This window comes from Pelophylax lessonae (genome assembly GCF_965119305.1).
Source record: "Pelophylax lessonae genome assembly, chromosome: 4".
NCBI lineage: Eukaryota > Metazoa > Chordata > Amphibia > Anura > Ranidae > Pelophylax > Pelophylax lessonae.
In genome coordinates, this window is record NC_138771.1 from 505,324,580 (window position 1) to 505,340,669 (window position 16,090).

General features: G+C 43.7%; 1 protein-coding gene across 2 annotated transcripts in view; it reads right to left on the reverse strand.

Moving 5' to 3' along the window:
- STK38L (serine/threonine kinase 38 like) overlaps window positions 1-12,602 on the reverse strand; it is a 55,738-nt gene extending 43,136 nt beyond the window's left edge. For both annotated transcript variants that reach the window (XM_082252930.1, XM_082252929.1), the window contains exons 1-4: window positions 12,467-12,602; window positions 9,250-9,391; window positions 2,642-2,693; window positions 1,929-2,051 (exon numbers count right to left, since the gene is read on the reverse strand). In XM_082252930.1, the coding sequence (XP_082109056.1) occupies window positions 1,929-2,051; window positions 2,642-2,693; window positions 9,250-9,380 (306 nt within the window). In that variant the 5' untranslated portion in view covers window positions 9,381-9,391; window positions 12,467-12,602. The remainder of the gene's footprint in view (window positions 1-1,928; window positions 2,052-2,641; window positions 2,694-9,249; window positions 9,392-12,466) is intronic.
- Window positions 12,603-16,090: the final 3,488 nt, after the last annotated feature.

Here is a 16,090-nt window from a genome sequence, read left to right on the forward strand (position 1 = left end):
ACTTTTTTTGTCCATTTCTTTTAATTGCTTTTAAAAAAACAAACAAACAAAAAAAAAAAAACATCAAAAGCACTCCCTCCCCAACCAGGTTCACCCCCCTACAGGCAACTTCACCATCCTAAAATACAATTCCACCCTAGGAGACGGGAATAATCAATGCTATAATACATAAAATAATATTTTGTGGAGGGGGGGGGGGGGGGGGGAAAGGACAAAAATGTTATTTGGGTACAACATCTCACGACCGTGCAGTTAAAGTAACAGTCCTGAGATGTTGTACCCAAATAACATTTTTGTCCCCCCCCCCCCCCCACAAATAGAGCTTTCTTTTGGTGGTATTTGATCACCTCTTCGGTTTTAATTTTTTTGCACTATAAACAAAAATAGACCAACAATTTTGAAAAAAATTATATTTTTTTACTAACAGCTATAAAACATCCAATAAAAAAAGTACGCAAAAAAAAAAAAAAAGTCTTCATGAATTTAGGCCAGTATATATTTTGCTAGATATTTTTGGTAAAAAAGAATTTCAATAGAGGTATATTGATTTGTTTGCGCAAAAGTTATAGCTTCTACAAACTAGAGGAAATTTTTTTTCACCAGTTATGGCGGCGATCAGAGACTTCTATCGGGACTGCGATATTGCAGCGGACAAATCGGACACCTGACACTTTTTAGGGACCTGTGACACTAATACAGTGAGCAGTGCTAAAAAAAAATGCACTGTCACTGTACTGACACTGGCTGGGAAGGGGTTAACATCAGGGGCGATCAAAGGGTCAACTGTGTGCCTAGGTTGTGCTTACTCACTGTGGGGGAGGTGCTTTGACTATGGGGAAGGCAAAGATCCATGTTCCTGTTTAGCATAAAACACAGGATCAAGGTCTTCCCATCAGACACAACGACAATCTGCCTTGTTTACATAAACACATTGTGGCTCTGCCTGTGTCGTTGGCGGGTGCCAGCGGACATTGAATCCGCTGTACCAGCTGATGGGCTCCTGCTGTGTGTGATCACAGTGGAAGCAGGTCGGTGGCTGCGCGTGCCCCTAACCTGGAAGTGTCAGATCACATGCTAGGTATGTGATCTGGGGCAGATCGGCCGCCCTGCCGCAGTATATCTCTGGTGAGCAGTCTGCTTAATAAAAGAAAAAGATGAAATAAATGCATGCACTCACTGCATGACAAATTAAAGAGGATTTCACCCCGTAAACAAAAATGTAAAGGTCAGCAGCTACAAATACTGTAGCTGCTGGCTTTTAAAAAAAAAAACACTTACCTGTCTGCTATTATAGTGGATATGAACTTGGAATAAAAAAAAAAAAATATATATATATATATATATATAATTGTTTATATAGAACATAAAAACAAAATATTTTTTTTTACTCCAAGCGTTTATCCACTATAGTAACTGACCTAGTCTCATTATGTAATCGGTTAGCTCTGATCCAAGCCGAAATGGCAGATATCCGGAAGCTGCCATCTGCAGCCTTGATAGCGCTCCCTCTCTTCCTGCAAACCAGCAGCTCCCTGGCTGAATTCTGCATACTCCAGTTGCTTGCCTGCTGATCCATCCACCTTGGAACAGGTGCTTGCCTGCCAATCTTTGCATAATTGAGCAGCTCCACAGATTACATCATTCTCCACATTTGAGATAAGCGGACTTCATCTGTCATGCATTAAATGCATACATTTTTATCTTTTCCTTTTTAAAGAGTTTACACATAGATGGAGGTGCCCTCTCTTTCTTATACCTGGTAATACATGGTAATATTGGAATTATCAGCCTCAGAGAGACCACAGGCAATACTGGAGACTTGTCCTTTGCCTACGTTTTTATGGGCCCAGCGTCAAGAGCTCTGGTTCCTCTCTAAAGTTAAATTTCAGTAGAAGTCTGCTATACTGCAGCGTCTTTCAAATACGAACCTCTCCAAATGCTCCCCGACCAATGACCTTTAGTGACTCAAAATCATCCAGTCCCAGCCTGGTTCTCTTTAACCGCAGGAATTCGGTTTCCTTTCTGGCATGCTGCGAGCGCCGCAGCCTTTTCTGAAGGAAAAAAAAATACAATTTGAAAAACAGCAACACACATTTTTAAAATGATAAAATTACATTTGTATCAATAAGAAAAACTAAACCCCAATCACTGCAAAAATAGCATCTTCCTGGAAATCATATTGAAAGGGGGAAAAAAAAGCAATAGCTACAAAATGTTACTAGTGTGCAACAGTCCTGTAGATCTCAATAACAACACTAGAGGGCGGAAAAAGCAAAAAAAAAAAAAAAATCACTACAGCTCTTCGTCTGAACACAAACTGAAAAATATACGATTTGTCTGTGCGTGATTCCTTGGTAGGTGTATTTTCAAATAATACTCTCCGTACAATAATATAATCAAGTCAGCTTTAAAATGTTATGTTGTCATTGGCTAGCAGAGCCTTGCGCTGTCCTAGCATATGCCTAAGTGGTAAGCAGAGGTCCATTTCTTTGACTCACTTTGGTGGTAACGATGGAAAGCAGCAGCATGACATTTCAGTACGGAGCTCGACTATTACTCACTTCCTGATGAGCAGGAATGAAAAACAAGGACTTTGTGATGGGACAAGAATAAATCAAATATTTATAAATAAAAAACTGACCTCATCATCGCCCAATCCTTCCTCTTCCATGGCAATTTCCAGTTTCTTCTGCCTTTAAGCAAAGAAAGCATAGATCACATTAAATGTTCATTCCATCTAAAAAACACACTTTAGCTGTGAATGACAACCAAGGCATTAAAGTGGAAGTTCACCCTAAAACTAAACTCTAAATCTACTTGCATCCACATTCTAAGACTAACTTTTTCTAGTCCTGTAAAGCAAAAATTGCCATACTTCCCTTTTTTGAAGCAGCTCCGGTCCGGTCTCCAGCGGCGGATGCTGTGTGCAGAAGACAGCCAACAATGGCTGGGAAGTGACATTACCCATAGAGTTGCTATGGGGCTTCCTTTGTCAGGTGCCTCTTCTGCACACACCTACACAGAGAAGCCACCGCTGACAGCTACGCGTGGGACCCGAACGGATCGGCTTTAAAAAAGATATGTAAAGCAATGTCTTCTTTACTGGCCTAGATAGCTTAGTCTTTGATTGTAGATGCAAGTAGATTTAGAGATTTTAGTTTTAGCCAGAACTTAGGGTTTCCTTATTAACTCAAAAAAAACAAACACGAATGATGAACCTCAGGCAGATATAGAACCACAAATAGTTAGAGAAATTGATTTTACAGAAAGTCAAAAATACAATTTTTACATTGAGGTTCATTGACGGACACAGCTCCTGACATTGACAATTGGGTTGTACTGCCCCCTACAGGAGTAGGACACCAGGCAAAAAAACATCTGGCTACACCCATGGGGTATACTTCCTCTCCCTGCTATAGTCAGTTTTGTTACAGTGTCAGGAGAATTATAACTCCACAGAGGGGTGGGTGCAGTGTCCGTCAATGAACATCAGAGAAATGGATTTTACGGTAAGTCAAAAATACAATTTTCCCTTTCGATCATTGACGGACACAGCTCCTGCCATTCTTGACCATTGGGACTTCCCAAAGCAGTGTCAAACATGGAAGGGTGGGAAACAACAAAAAATTCCCAAGGCTAAACAATAGCCAACCAGGCAACAGGGGCTCAACCAAAAACAAATGGAGCCCACATGAAAAAAACAAATACACCTACAAAGAGGATCCGGTCATCTTAAACAGCAGCCTACAAAAAATGCAGCCAAAGGAAGCTTCCGCAGATGCCAACACATCCACTTTAAAAAATGTTGTAAAAATGTGCGGCGATGACCAGGTTGCCGCCTTGCAAACCTGCGTCACTGGCGCTTGATGACGGAAGGCCCAGGAGGCACTAAGCGCCCTAGTAGAGTGTGCCTTTAACAGGGGAAGGAGGAACATGACCCCTAATGGAATAGGCCTGAACCACCATCTGTCTGATCCATCTAGAAATGGTTTCAAAGGAAGCGGACAAGCCTTTTCGAGGTCCATTCATGAGCACAAATAGAGTCCGACTTTCTGAATAACTGTAGCTGCCAGGTACACACCAATTGCACGAACCACATCCAAGGCATGCAAGGCAATTTCCTTTGGATGTTTAGGCCTGGGACACAGGGAAGGTAACACAATGTCTTCATGCAAATGGAAGTCAGAGACTACCTTAGGAAGGAATGACGAAGCACCACCTTATCCTTGTGAATCATCAAATAAGGTGAACGACTGGATAATGCCGCCAGTTCCCACACCCTGCGCGGGACATCGTAAGCAGGGGAATCTCCCAAATCTTTTCAAAGGGAGGATTCTGCAGAGCTGAAAGCATCAAATTAAGATCCCAAGGCAATGGAGCCCGCACTGGAGGAACCAAATTTCAGACATCCTGAAGAAAAGTATGCACCAGGGAGTGTGTGGCCAAAGGTCGTTGGAAAAAGACTGCCAAGGCCGATACCTGGCCCTTGATGGTACTCAAGGCCAATTTAGGTTCAACCCCTCCGTTGAAGGAAGGTTAAGATCCGAGCCACTGAGAAGGAGCAAGGATGAACCCCAAGAGACTCACACCACGCAATGTATGTCTTCCACCTACAATGGTAGATCTTCCTAGAAGTAGATTTCCTATATTTTAACAGCGTAAGAATCGCAGACTCAGACAAACCTCTATCCCTTAGCACTTGGCATTCAACAGCCAAGCTGTCAAAGCCCAACAACTGTAAAGCAAGATGGAAGACAGATTCCTAAGAGGAAGCTTCCAAGGAACGTCGGCGACTAGCCACACTAGATCAGCGTACCAGGCCCGGCGAGGCCAGTCTGGAGCCACTAAGATGACCATAATCTCTTCTGCCTCGATCCTGTGTAGGAGTCTGTGCAGAAGCTTGAGAGGGAAAGCCTAGTTCAAACTATACTGACTCCACAGGGCCCCCAGTGTGTCTGTGGCATCTGCCAGAGGATCCCTTGACCGAGCCACAAACCTCTGCACCTTTCTGTTGAGCCGAGACGCCAATACATCCACCTCGGGGGTGTCCCACTAGAGACACAGCTGATGAAACCCCTCCGGATGAAGGCACCACTCCCCTTGGGCCAGCGCCTGACTGAGGTAATCCGCCTGCCAACTTTCCATCCCGGGAATGTGCACGGCAGAGGGAGTTGGAAATAACCATTCTGTCCACCTTAGAATGCCGGCTAACTCCAGAGCCACCAGGGCACTTTTTGTGCCGCCCTGGTGATTGACATAAGCCAAGGCACTGTCCATTTGAATGGGCACTCCTGAAGAAGGAATGTCCAAAGATCCAGACACAGTCTGATCGCTCAGAGCTCCAGGACATTGATCGGTATTTTGGACTCTTCCAGTGTCCAGATCCCTGGAGCAGAATGCTTGCAGAGAGCTCCTCTCCAGCCAGAGACAGGCTGGCATATGTGGTGACCACTGTCCAATACAAGGGGAGGAAAGATTTTCCCACCCGACGCGCCGGAGAGCAAACCCACCATATCAGAGACTCCTTTGTTCCCTGACTTATCCGGATCGGATTGTCCAGAGACTGCGGAGTCTTGTCCCATTTGGTAAGAATCTCCCTCTACAGGGACCTCGTATGGAACCGCCTCGAAGGTAGATACCATCAGGCCCAGAACCCTCATGCAAGTCCAGAGGGATAACCATTTGTTGGACAGCAGGAGGCGAATTGCAGCCTGCAATTTCTGGAGTTTGTCCAGAGAAAAAAGCACTATGGCTAAGGCCGAGTCCAGAGTCAGACCCAGATAGTTCAGCTTTGTGGATGGAACCAGGGCAGACTTCTGAAAATTCAGAATCCAGCTGAACTCCTGCAGAGTTCATATTGTGATCTCCAGGTTCTCCACCAGAGCAGAGGGAGACTCCGGGATGAAGAGGGGCTCCCACTGCCAAAATCGCCACCCATGGCCACCGGACTACACAAACCTGGCTGCCGTGTAAAGGAATACACAAGGCTACAACAAATTGGTGGCGCCACGAGGCCTACAGGGACTCAGAATCGGGAGACCAGGCCTCAGGACAGATCCAGGCCAGACCGGGGGCCCTGGCTGGAGCCCCCACCAGGTACAACCCTCTGTTAGTTGATCCTCCAGCCACGCATCCCTCCCCCAGCCCCCATCGCCAGTTAGCGCCCTGGCCCAACCCCAGGGTGGTGGCAGGACCACCCACAAAAAAAACATCCCCAGTGTATGTGAGGGGCAGGATGAGGGAATTGGCAAGGAGGGTTGGGTTGCCTGCGAAAAGGAGGGAAACCCGGGGGTCCGACCATCCCAAGAAGGTGCCCACGTCCACCCCCAACACCCTCCAGGGGTAGAGGGGGACAGCTAAAAACCATTCCAGGAACGAGGTGAGCACCGCTAAAGACAGAGCCTCCTGTCCATCGAAATAGGGGGGCTGTCGGCCAAGAGGAACGCTGGATCTCAGGCCGAGGCCAGGTCTTATGCGACCTTGCAAAGCGTTTAACTCGCAGGCCAGCCCCCGTCCAGTGGGCTTATGTTGCGTTCAACCTAGTGCTGAGCTGAGACCTGCGTGCGCTCGCTGGCGAGACTTGGGTGCCCAGTAGATCTAGATTATCCAGCCCATTGCCCAGTCCAGCAGTTGATAGAATTTTTTTTTCCTCCTGGATTTTTTCCTGTGAGATCTAGTATCTAAAAAATGTTGCTAGGACCAAAGATCCCAACAAGGTCCTTACTCTTGATTAGGCAGAAAAAAAAAAAAACTGAATGACTGTAGTGGTGTGCCCCTTTATCCAGATGCAAGTCCCTTTAACTAGATTCCCCACAATCCTCTGGGCTCCCAGCATTGCCCGAGTTCCAGGACACGCCCATGGAGTATAAATGCCAGCTTCCTGTGCTCAGAGAAATCCTGCCTGATGGGACAGCAGTGACTGGGCAAGTGAGCTGTCCCCAGGTGCTGGGTCCTCATCTGGTGTATGGGCCACCAGCAGTGTGAGCACAAGAGCACGCAGCATCTATCCAAGCCCCAGTCACTGGAGAGGACTCTGTTACAGTCCATGTGGAGAAGCTGTCCAAGCAGTGGGTTGGTCCTATCTACGGCCCCCAGAGCCTCCTGACCGAAGTCAGCATCAGCAGTGCCTGGGTGAGGTCTGTGCCAGCAGGAAATCCCCTCAGCTCACAGTCTGCTGAATAAACAATTAATCTCTTGGAACATGTGAGAATCTTCAGCTCTTTATCCTATCAGTAAACTGAACTCAGAACACTCTGCTGCCATCTAGTGGCCATTAGTAGAACTGCAATAGAATTGTTTTCACATGTTTTATGCCTGTTTCTCCCTTCCTCATATTGCTGTTTTGTACTGCAAAACCCTGTCCACATGATCTCCTGTGTAATCTACGTTCTACATTGTTAAGTAAAGTAGAAATTGCACATCCCCACTGGTCTGATCATTTGGCTGATACCATTACATAACAACTATAGCAAGGAGAGGGAGTATACCTCCAGGACTGCCCATGGGTGTAGTCTGAAGTTTTTTTCTGCCTAGTGTCCTACTCCTGTATGGGGCAGTATAACCCAATGTTCACGAATGACAGGAGCTGTGTCCGTCAATGAACGAAAGAGAAATAGGTTTTTCATGTGCACCTAGTGCAAGTATCCAATAAACTTCCCGTATGCCAGCATTCACCTTTGAAGAGGGAACTAATCAGGCTTTGCTACATGTGCATGTGCATTCAAGCACATGAAAGCAGGAGAGCCATGACCTCACCTATTCAATGCGCTGTGTTTTTTTTACAGGTGGAAAATGACCCAAGCAGTATTGTAAAAATTACATTAAAGAAAGGAGGTTCCCAAGCTGCTTGTACTGTCAAATCACCAGACTAAATTCAAAATTTAGATTTTTTGTCATGTACAAATATGGACAACATATTTGCACAGTATGTCAGACTTGCTTAGCAAAGCGATCTTTTGCAATGATGCAATGTCCGTGTTCCCCTAGGTCATCAGCGTATCAATTATCTTCCGAGTTTAGTCTTTGGCTTCTTTATTTGCTGGGCCTGGATGACTTGCATGGGAGTTACTTTGTTCTGACACAGAATCGTTTCAAGTTAGTTAAATGTTTTGGGGAAGCTTTCAGAATGAACTGCGATTAAATAATCTACTTGTGTTTTCCCATGTTTCACCACCACACAGATCTGAATGGACCCTAAGGCAATTTAACTCTTCGAAATCCACAAAAGTACACTGGGTAAAACAGAAAATTTTACATCAGACTGAAATTGTGCAATCACTTAAATATCAAATTGCATCTAAGAAAAAAAACACTGCCACACGCTGCAGTAATTAGGCAACATTAGAATTACAGAATTAGGAAAAGTAAAAGGAATCTTAAAGTAGACAATGAGCCTAAACCTAACTCTAAATCTACTGGTGGCCACATTCGAAGACTAATTTATCTAACCTTGTAAAGCAAAAATGGCTATACTTACCTTTTCTGCAGCAGATTAGGTCTGGTCTGGGTGGATGCTGTATGGAAGAGACAGCCGACAACAGCTGGGAAATGCCTGAGAAGTGACGTCACCCATGGACTTCCTATGGGGCTTCTGTTGTCGGCTGCTTCTCCCGCACACACCTACATAGAGAAAGCCTCCACAGACAGCTCAGCGTGGGACCGGACCACATTGGCTGCAGAAAAGGTATGTAGAGCAATTTTTGCTTTACAGGGCTAGATGGATTAATCTTAGATTGTGGCAAAGTGATTGTAAAGGAAAAAGGTTTATTTACCTTGCATTCTCTACATTAAGGGAAAAAAAAAAACTTTAATAGTAGCTCCTCAACAGCCCCCCCCCCCTAAATACTTACCTAAGCCTTATATCAATCCAGCACTGTGCACATCTGCAGCAGCTGTTCTCCCTTCTTCCTGCTCACACAGGCTTGGCAGAGGGACATGGGAACCATTGGTTTTGCTGCTGTCTGTCAAAACCTGCGACCAGAGAGCAGGGGGCGGGCCCAAGCCGGCTGTGTGTCTGAATGAGTGCAAACAGCCAAGCTTGGGAATCGAGCAAGCGGCTTCCTATGGGGGCACTCAGTGTGGTGGGAGGAGCATCGGCAGAGGGACCCTAGAATTAGAGGTTTGCGGCTGCTCTGTGCAAAAACACACAGAGCAGGAAAGTATAACATGTTTATTTTTTGATAAAAAAAAGTTATTAAGCTTTACAATCACTTTAAACTGAAATATGTATGGTCATCAGTGAAGCAGTACCTGGTCTCCCGTTCTTCATGTTGCAGGATGAGGTTGCTATAAAAAGTTTCCAGGGTAAGTTTGGCAACGGTCACTCTCTCGCGGGTGTGGTTACTCATAGGGGAAGTGGCATTTCCAGCTGTCACTGCCATAGTAACACGTGCTAAAAAACACAAATTAGTAAAAGATGTCAGGCAAAAGGTTTCAAAAGAAGATCCCAAGTCATGCTTAAGGGTACAGCCATTGCTTCGCCAGGCAGCATTGCATGGGCACCCCATTTCCTGCCATAGAGAAATTAATCCTGCTATGGATACTCAACAGGGCTACAAGCAACGCACCCTATTGACCTTTATTACAACACAACCAGCAACATGTTTTTATGTTTTCTTTAACCTTGTTGGTGTTGGGATTCACATGTCACAAGTGTTATGCTGTGCGTTGGCATGCATTGCTTTAAGGCAGATCATTTATTTGCATAGGCTAACGCACCAAAAAAAAAAAAAAATAAAATAAGGTACAAGCAGAATTTTGTGCAATGAAACACACGACAATGCATAGACAAGATGCCTTGGGATGCCATTCAGGATGAATGACATTGCATCACACAAAATAGCCTGAGAAAGGTAGGTACTTACTGTAAAAAAAATTTCTTTGTAAGGTCTACTTTTATTTCGGGCTGTAAAAATAAAGGGTCGCTAAACTTACCTTTCCTTTAATGGTCTGCGTTCCATGCCAACATCTTCTGCTGGACGCCTGTCTTTGGTCATCTTCATTGCATCTGCACAGGAGTGCAGTCATTCCAGGACACAGGCACTGTGCTGGAATGTAAACTTAGCTGTGCTTGTGCAGCTCACTGTACATTCCAAAGACGACTGTGCACAGGCAGGTAGGTTTCTTTTATCACAAAAGAGCTGTTGCATGTCTCTTCTGCAATAAAGAGCCTGCCTGCTTGCAGTTTTTGACAGCAGAAATTTTGTTCCAATCACAGACAGTCAAAAATAAGTAGCTCTATAGATCAGAAAAACAAAATGTAAGTAAATACAGATCTTCTCATAGATAAATATGTAAATAAACAAGGTATATGACTAGAGTGTCGATCTATTATCCATAAATATAGCAGTGCAAAGGTAGAGTGCTGTGGGTAGTGCAAAAACTGGATGGACACAAAGTGTGTATTACTGTGATAGCACAAGGCACTTTTTTTGGCAAACGGATAAAACACTAATACAAGGTACAAAATAAATAATATTCAGATTGGTGCTGGTAAATATGTGTATAAAGTGACCGTGCTCATACTTACAAGAATTCAAAAAAATAGTTTTAGCTGGAGAACAGGTACATACAGGTAAATATCCAAAAAGGTGATAGATGTAAGTACGCCTTATTATAAATAAAACCAGTGGTGGTATATAAAGAAGTTCAAATAAAGTGCTTATTGCAAGGATCTTGGGAATGAAGAAAATAAACTAAGTCTCTTCACTGTGATTTGGTGTGGCAACAGTGCTTTCCTAAGCCAAGTGCTGGGGACAATAAGGAAATCCGAGGTATATCTGCAGATGGACGTTACTGGGTACCTCCAAATAGAAAGGTGATTGACCACGAGGTCACTTCCAGACGTATGAGGAAGAGACGCACATTACCTCCATTCATTTCACCTTACTGCTGACAGTGATTTTAAATGTGAGTTATTGCTATTTTTTTAAAATAAATTTGCTGACATACTACACTATGAGAGGCTTCTTGCTTGCTACCCCATCTCTAAGAGTTCTGCCAGGAGTAGCGGAATTCCCATCCCTAGGATCATAGAAGACCCTATTCACAAGACCCTGGGACTGCTGGAGCGATTCCCCACACTCCCCCCCCCCCCCCCCCTTTACCAGAGGACAGACCAGTACCAGGAACCAGGAGAGGGACCCATCCCTGGAACCATGCAGCCATACCCATCTACAGGCTTTACACAAAAAAGTGACAGGTGAGAGGCCAACCACACTGTTTTTGTAGCGCAGCACTACCCTAGGTCCCCTCATGGTCCATCACCTGCACTTTTTATTTGGAGGTACCCGGTAACGTCCATCTGCACATATACCTCGGATTTCCTTATTGTCACCAGCACCCAGCACTTGGCTTAGCACAAGCACTGTTACCACACCAAATCACAGTGAAGAGACTTCCATTTACTTTCTTCATTCCCAAGATCCTTGCACTATGCACTTTATTTGAACTTATTTATATACCACCACTGCTTTTATTTATAATAAGGCGTACTTACAACTATAACCTTTTGAATATGTACCTGTTCTCCAGCTAAAAAATTTTTTTTGAATTCTTGTAAGTATCAGCATGGTCACTTTATACACGTATTTACCAGCACCAATATGTATAATATTTATTTTGTACCTTGTATTAGTGTTTTATCCGTTAGCACAAGGCACTTTTTTTGGCAATCCCAGTAATACACACTTTGTGTCCAACCAGTTTTTGCACTACCCACGGCACTCTACCTTTGCACTGCTATATTTATGGATAATAGATAGAAATTCTAGTCATATACCTTGTTTATTTACATATTTATCTATGAGAAGATCTGTATTTACTTACATTTTGTTTTTCTGATCTATAGAGCTACTTATTTTTGACTGTCAGTGATTAGATATACCGCCTATCAGGCAAGAGGTAGCGCAGCACTACTCTGGCCTACACCATTTATTTATTTGTAGTTTAAGGATAAATTATCAGTGCTAGCTGCAACCTCCCTCCTTCTACTCCCCCAACAACCTCCCCTTTCTATCCCATATTAGCACGAGAGCCTTCTTTGTTTACAGAAATTTTGTTCCGCTTTAAGTAAACCGTACTCAAAACTAAAAACGCTTCCAACCACCTAAATGTGCCACATCGACATGCCCATGTGAAAGGGGCCCGATTATAATAATAAAAAAAAAAAAAAAAAACTTGCATAGCCATTTGTCCTGTGAACTACATGTACATTCGTTCTGTGTGAACTAAGCAGCATTCGCTCTTCTGAACAAAGGTATTTGCTCTTTGGGTTTCTGACTTCATAAAGTTGTATAGCCAGACAAAGCAATCAGCATTTTGAAAGAGGGCCAGAAATAGCAGCTCATACCTTCCCTAATGGAAGAGTCACTTTTTTTTTTGTTTGAGAAATAGACTACAGGTTCCCATGAATAAAGTTGCTTTGCAAAACACTCCCGATACTTTTGTGAAATTAAATCCTACTTACCAACTGTATTTCCCTGCTAAACCTGCCACCCGGTCTCATGCAATATAAGGAAGGTAAAAAACCCATAACAGAACACTACCCAGAGGACACGAGCTGGAACATAGAGCCGAGAGCTTAGTATTATCTGGGCGCTGCTGGGTGGGGTCATAAAACGTCTGGCAATGGAACCATCGGAAGTGAAAAACAGTTGGTGGAGGAAGGAAGCACCTGCCACAAGTGAAACATGAACTTTCTCCAGATACTCCAAGGTGCTTCAAGAATCAACACGCTCATAACCCCTGGACGCACATTAGCTGCTTCACAATCGCCAGCCTTGTCCCCCTTCAGGACATCTGTAGGTGTGACAAATTGACAACTGTTCCTCTATAAAGCAGCCCAACAAACTGAACCTGATATTTTAAATATTTAATTATAGATACTTATCTAGCGCCATCAATTTACACACCATGACTTTTGTCCAGAAAAACAGAGCTTTCTTCTGCTACCATCTGCTTGTGAATTATTAGAATGGTAAAATAGAAGATATATAACCTAGAACCCAATCACTATAGTCCTATATACTCTTTAAAACAGTAATAATCCTTCAGTGTTTTACCTGTAGAGTTCCATGTAACTGTTAAATATCCTTCTCTTTAGTTTCCACCAAAAACACTTACATTTTGAAACATCTGCCCCTCTGTGGTGCACTTCACCTGAACTTTCAGTCTGGGAGCACAAACTGTGCAATTATTATATGATTCTGTAGGGCTATGACTCAAAGTATTGGCCACGTGTCACACACCCACCCTAATCAGTAAGGACCCAGCCACATTGGGCATGCACACCCCAAGCAGCCCAAGAGCCTGCACAGCACCTAAGCGACCACACTAAGCATGTGTGCCCCAGCATGTTGCGCAAGCCCCCCGCCATAATGCTTGCACACATGCATGGTTAAGAGAAAACACAGATTGAGAAAAACCTGGCCAGGAGCATGCTGTAAGGGAGACTGCAGTGCATATAGCGAGGATGTGGCTGCAAAAAGGCTGCAGGAGATCAGCAGCTCTGAGATAAAGGATGAAAATAATTAGTGCATAATTATATATATATATATATATATATATATATATATATATATATATATATTCAAAAGTATTGGGACACCTGCCTTCTCTCTCACACACACACACAAACACAAAAACACACACACAAACACACACACAGAAAAACTTTAATGGCATCCCAGTCTTAAGCCCCATACACACACGCAGATCGTCGTCATACAAATGTTCGTCTTTTCTCCCCGGGATGTTGGTGTCTGTTGAAAAGTGCAAAGACAGCACAAGGACAGCACAAGAATTTTGTCCGCAGACTTCAGCTGACTGCAGAAGTGATGTCATGTAATGGTTAACTTTCCCTGTGTTTTTTATTTTCTGAGCATGCCCAGTCTTGCAAATCTGCGGTCTGTCGGCTGATTTCTGTACTGACAGGCAAACAATTGTCCGTTCTGGTGTCTGCAGACAAAAATTTTCATGTTTGCAAGAAAGACTCTTGTCCGCAGATTGTGTGCAGACATCTGTCGGAGGCACCATACTAACACGCATACAATCGGCAGATCTTTCGTCCGCCGACGTTTGTATGACGACGATCTGCGTGTGTGTACGGGGCTTTAGTCTGTAGGGTTCAATATTGAGTTTGCAGCTGTAACAGCTTCAACTCTTATGGGTAAGGCTGACCACAATGGGAATGTTTGAACATTCTTCCAGAAGAGAATTTGTGAGGTCAGGCACTGATGTGGGATGAGAAGGCCTGGCTCGCAGTTTCCACTCCAATACATTCCAAAGGTGTTCTATCGGGTTGAGGTCAGGACTCTGTGCAGGCCACCCAATTTCCTCCACCCCAAACTCGCTCATCCATGTCTTCATGGACCTTGGTTTGTGCTCACGTTGGAAAAGGAAGGAGCCATCCCCAAACTATTCCCACAAAGTTGAGACAGGACATTGTCCAAAAGGTCTTGGTATTCTGATGCCTTAAGAGTTCCCTTCACTGGAACTAAGGAGCCAAGCCCAGCCCCTGAAAAACAACCCCACACCATAATCCCCTCCACCAAATTATTTTTAGACCAGTGCACAAAGCAAGGTCCATAAAAGGCATGGATGAGGAAGTTTGGGGTGGAGGAATTTGGCTGGCTTGCACCTCCACCAGACAGAAGACCTTTGGGATGAATTAGAGTGGAGACTGCGAGCAAAGTCTTCTCCTTCAACATCAGTGCCTGACCTCACAAATGCGCTTCTTGAAGAAAGGTCAAACATTCCCATAGACCCGGGATGTTCAAAGTACAGCCCGCGGGCCAATTGCGGCCCCCGGGCCGCTTTAATACGGCCCCACAGGTAATTTGGAAAAGTCTATTGTTGTGGCCCCTGTGAATCCCAGAGCGCTGCTCAGGACCACTGGGATCTCTGGATCTTTCAACGCCCATGTTACTTGTGAATACACTAAATATTAACATCCACCGCCCGTCCCCACCAGCTTTATATCCCTTGCTCAATTTGGCCTCAGACTTAGCCTGATAAGGGAGCACTAAAAAACACAAATAAATTTGGCTCTAGTATGACAGGACCAGCGCCCTCTCCATGATAACTGGCATAACACCTGTTTAGATTTGTCATCCGTGTGACGAAATGGAAAATTATGCCATTTGCAATAAACTTTGCATAAAATAGTTAATTTGCATTTAATTTTAATGGTCCAAAGAATGTCAGGCAAAATGGTTGGCCCTCATGCATGTTCACTTCATCAAATCTGGCCCTCTTTGAAAAAAAGTTTGGACACCCCTGCCATAGACACTCCAAAACCTTGTGGACAGCCTTCCCAGAAGAGTTGAAGCGGTTATAGCTGCAAAAGGTGGGCCAACTCCATATTGAACCCTACCGACTAAGACTGGGATGCAATTAAAGTAAATGAGCATGTAAAGGCAGGTGTCCCAATACTTTAAACAATATAGTGTATCTAAACCAAGATATAAGAATCGGCGCAAATGTATAAATAAGCGGCCTAAAGTGACAAGTGTATAACGAATTAAACATGTGTAAATACATGGAAAATATGAAATATAAGTGCAATAAGGTGCACAGTTATTACTTGACCAGCCATTCCATTCGGTGAGTTACTTTAGAGGGGGACTGGTGGAAGCAGCACAAAGGACACCCCACTGTGGACATCACCTCTGAAGAGTTGGCACAATTTGCACATTTTGCACAATTTTTGTTGTTGCACTTTATTGGAATACATCTTGGGACTTCTTTAGAACACTATCAATTTAACTAACTTTATTCACTTTTTAAAGATGATTAATGTGAATATGGATAAAAAAAATATTTTTTCTTGGATCATTTTTAATTTCTATATTTTAACATTTGACCGCGATATGAATTGGGATTTATTTTTTTCAGTGATATTGTAAGATTTAATGCTTTATATTCTGTACGGCATTTTGTACAAATCATTTCATTGTTTATTGGTAAAACACATGTTTTTGCACACATTTTAACTATTGCATGGTTGATCATTGATCACATGCATATAGTTTAAATTTTTTTTTTTTGGTACAATCACTTGACATGTAGCACTGTGCACCTTATTGCACAT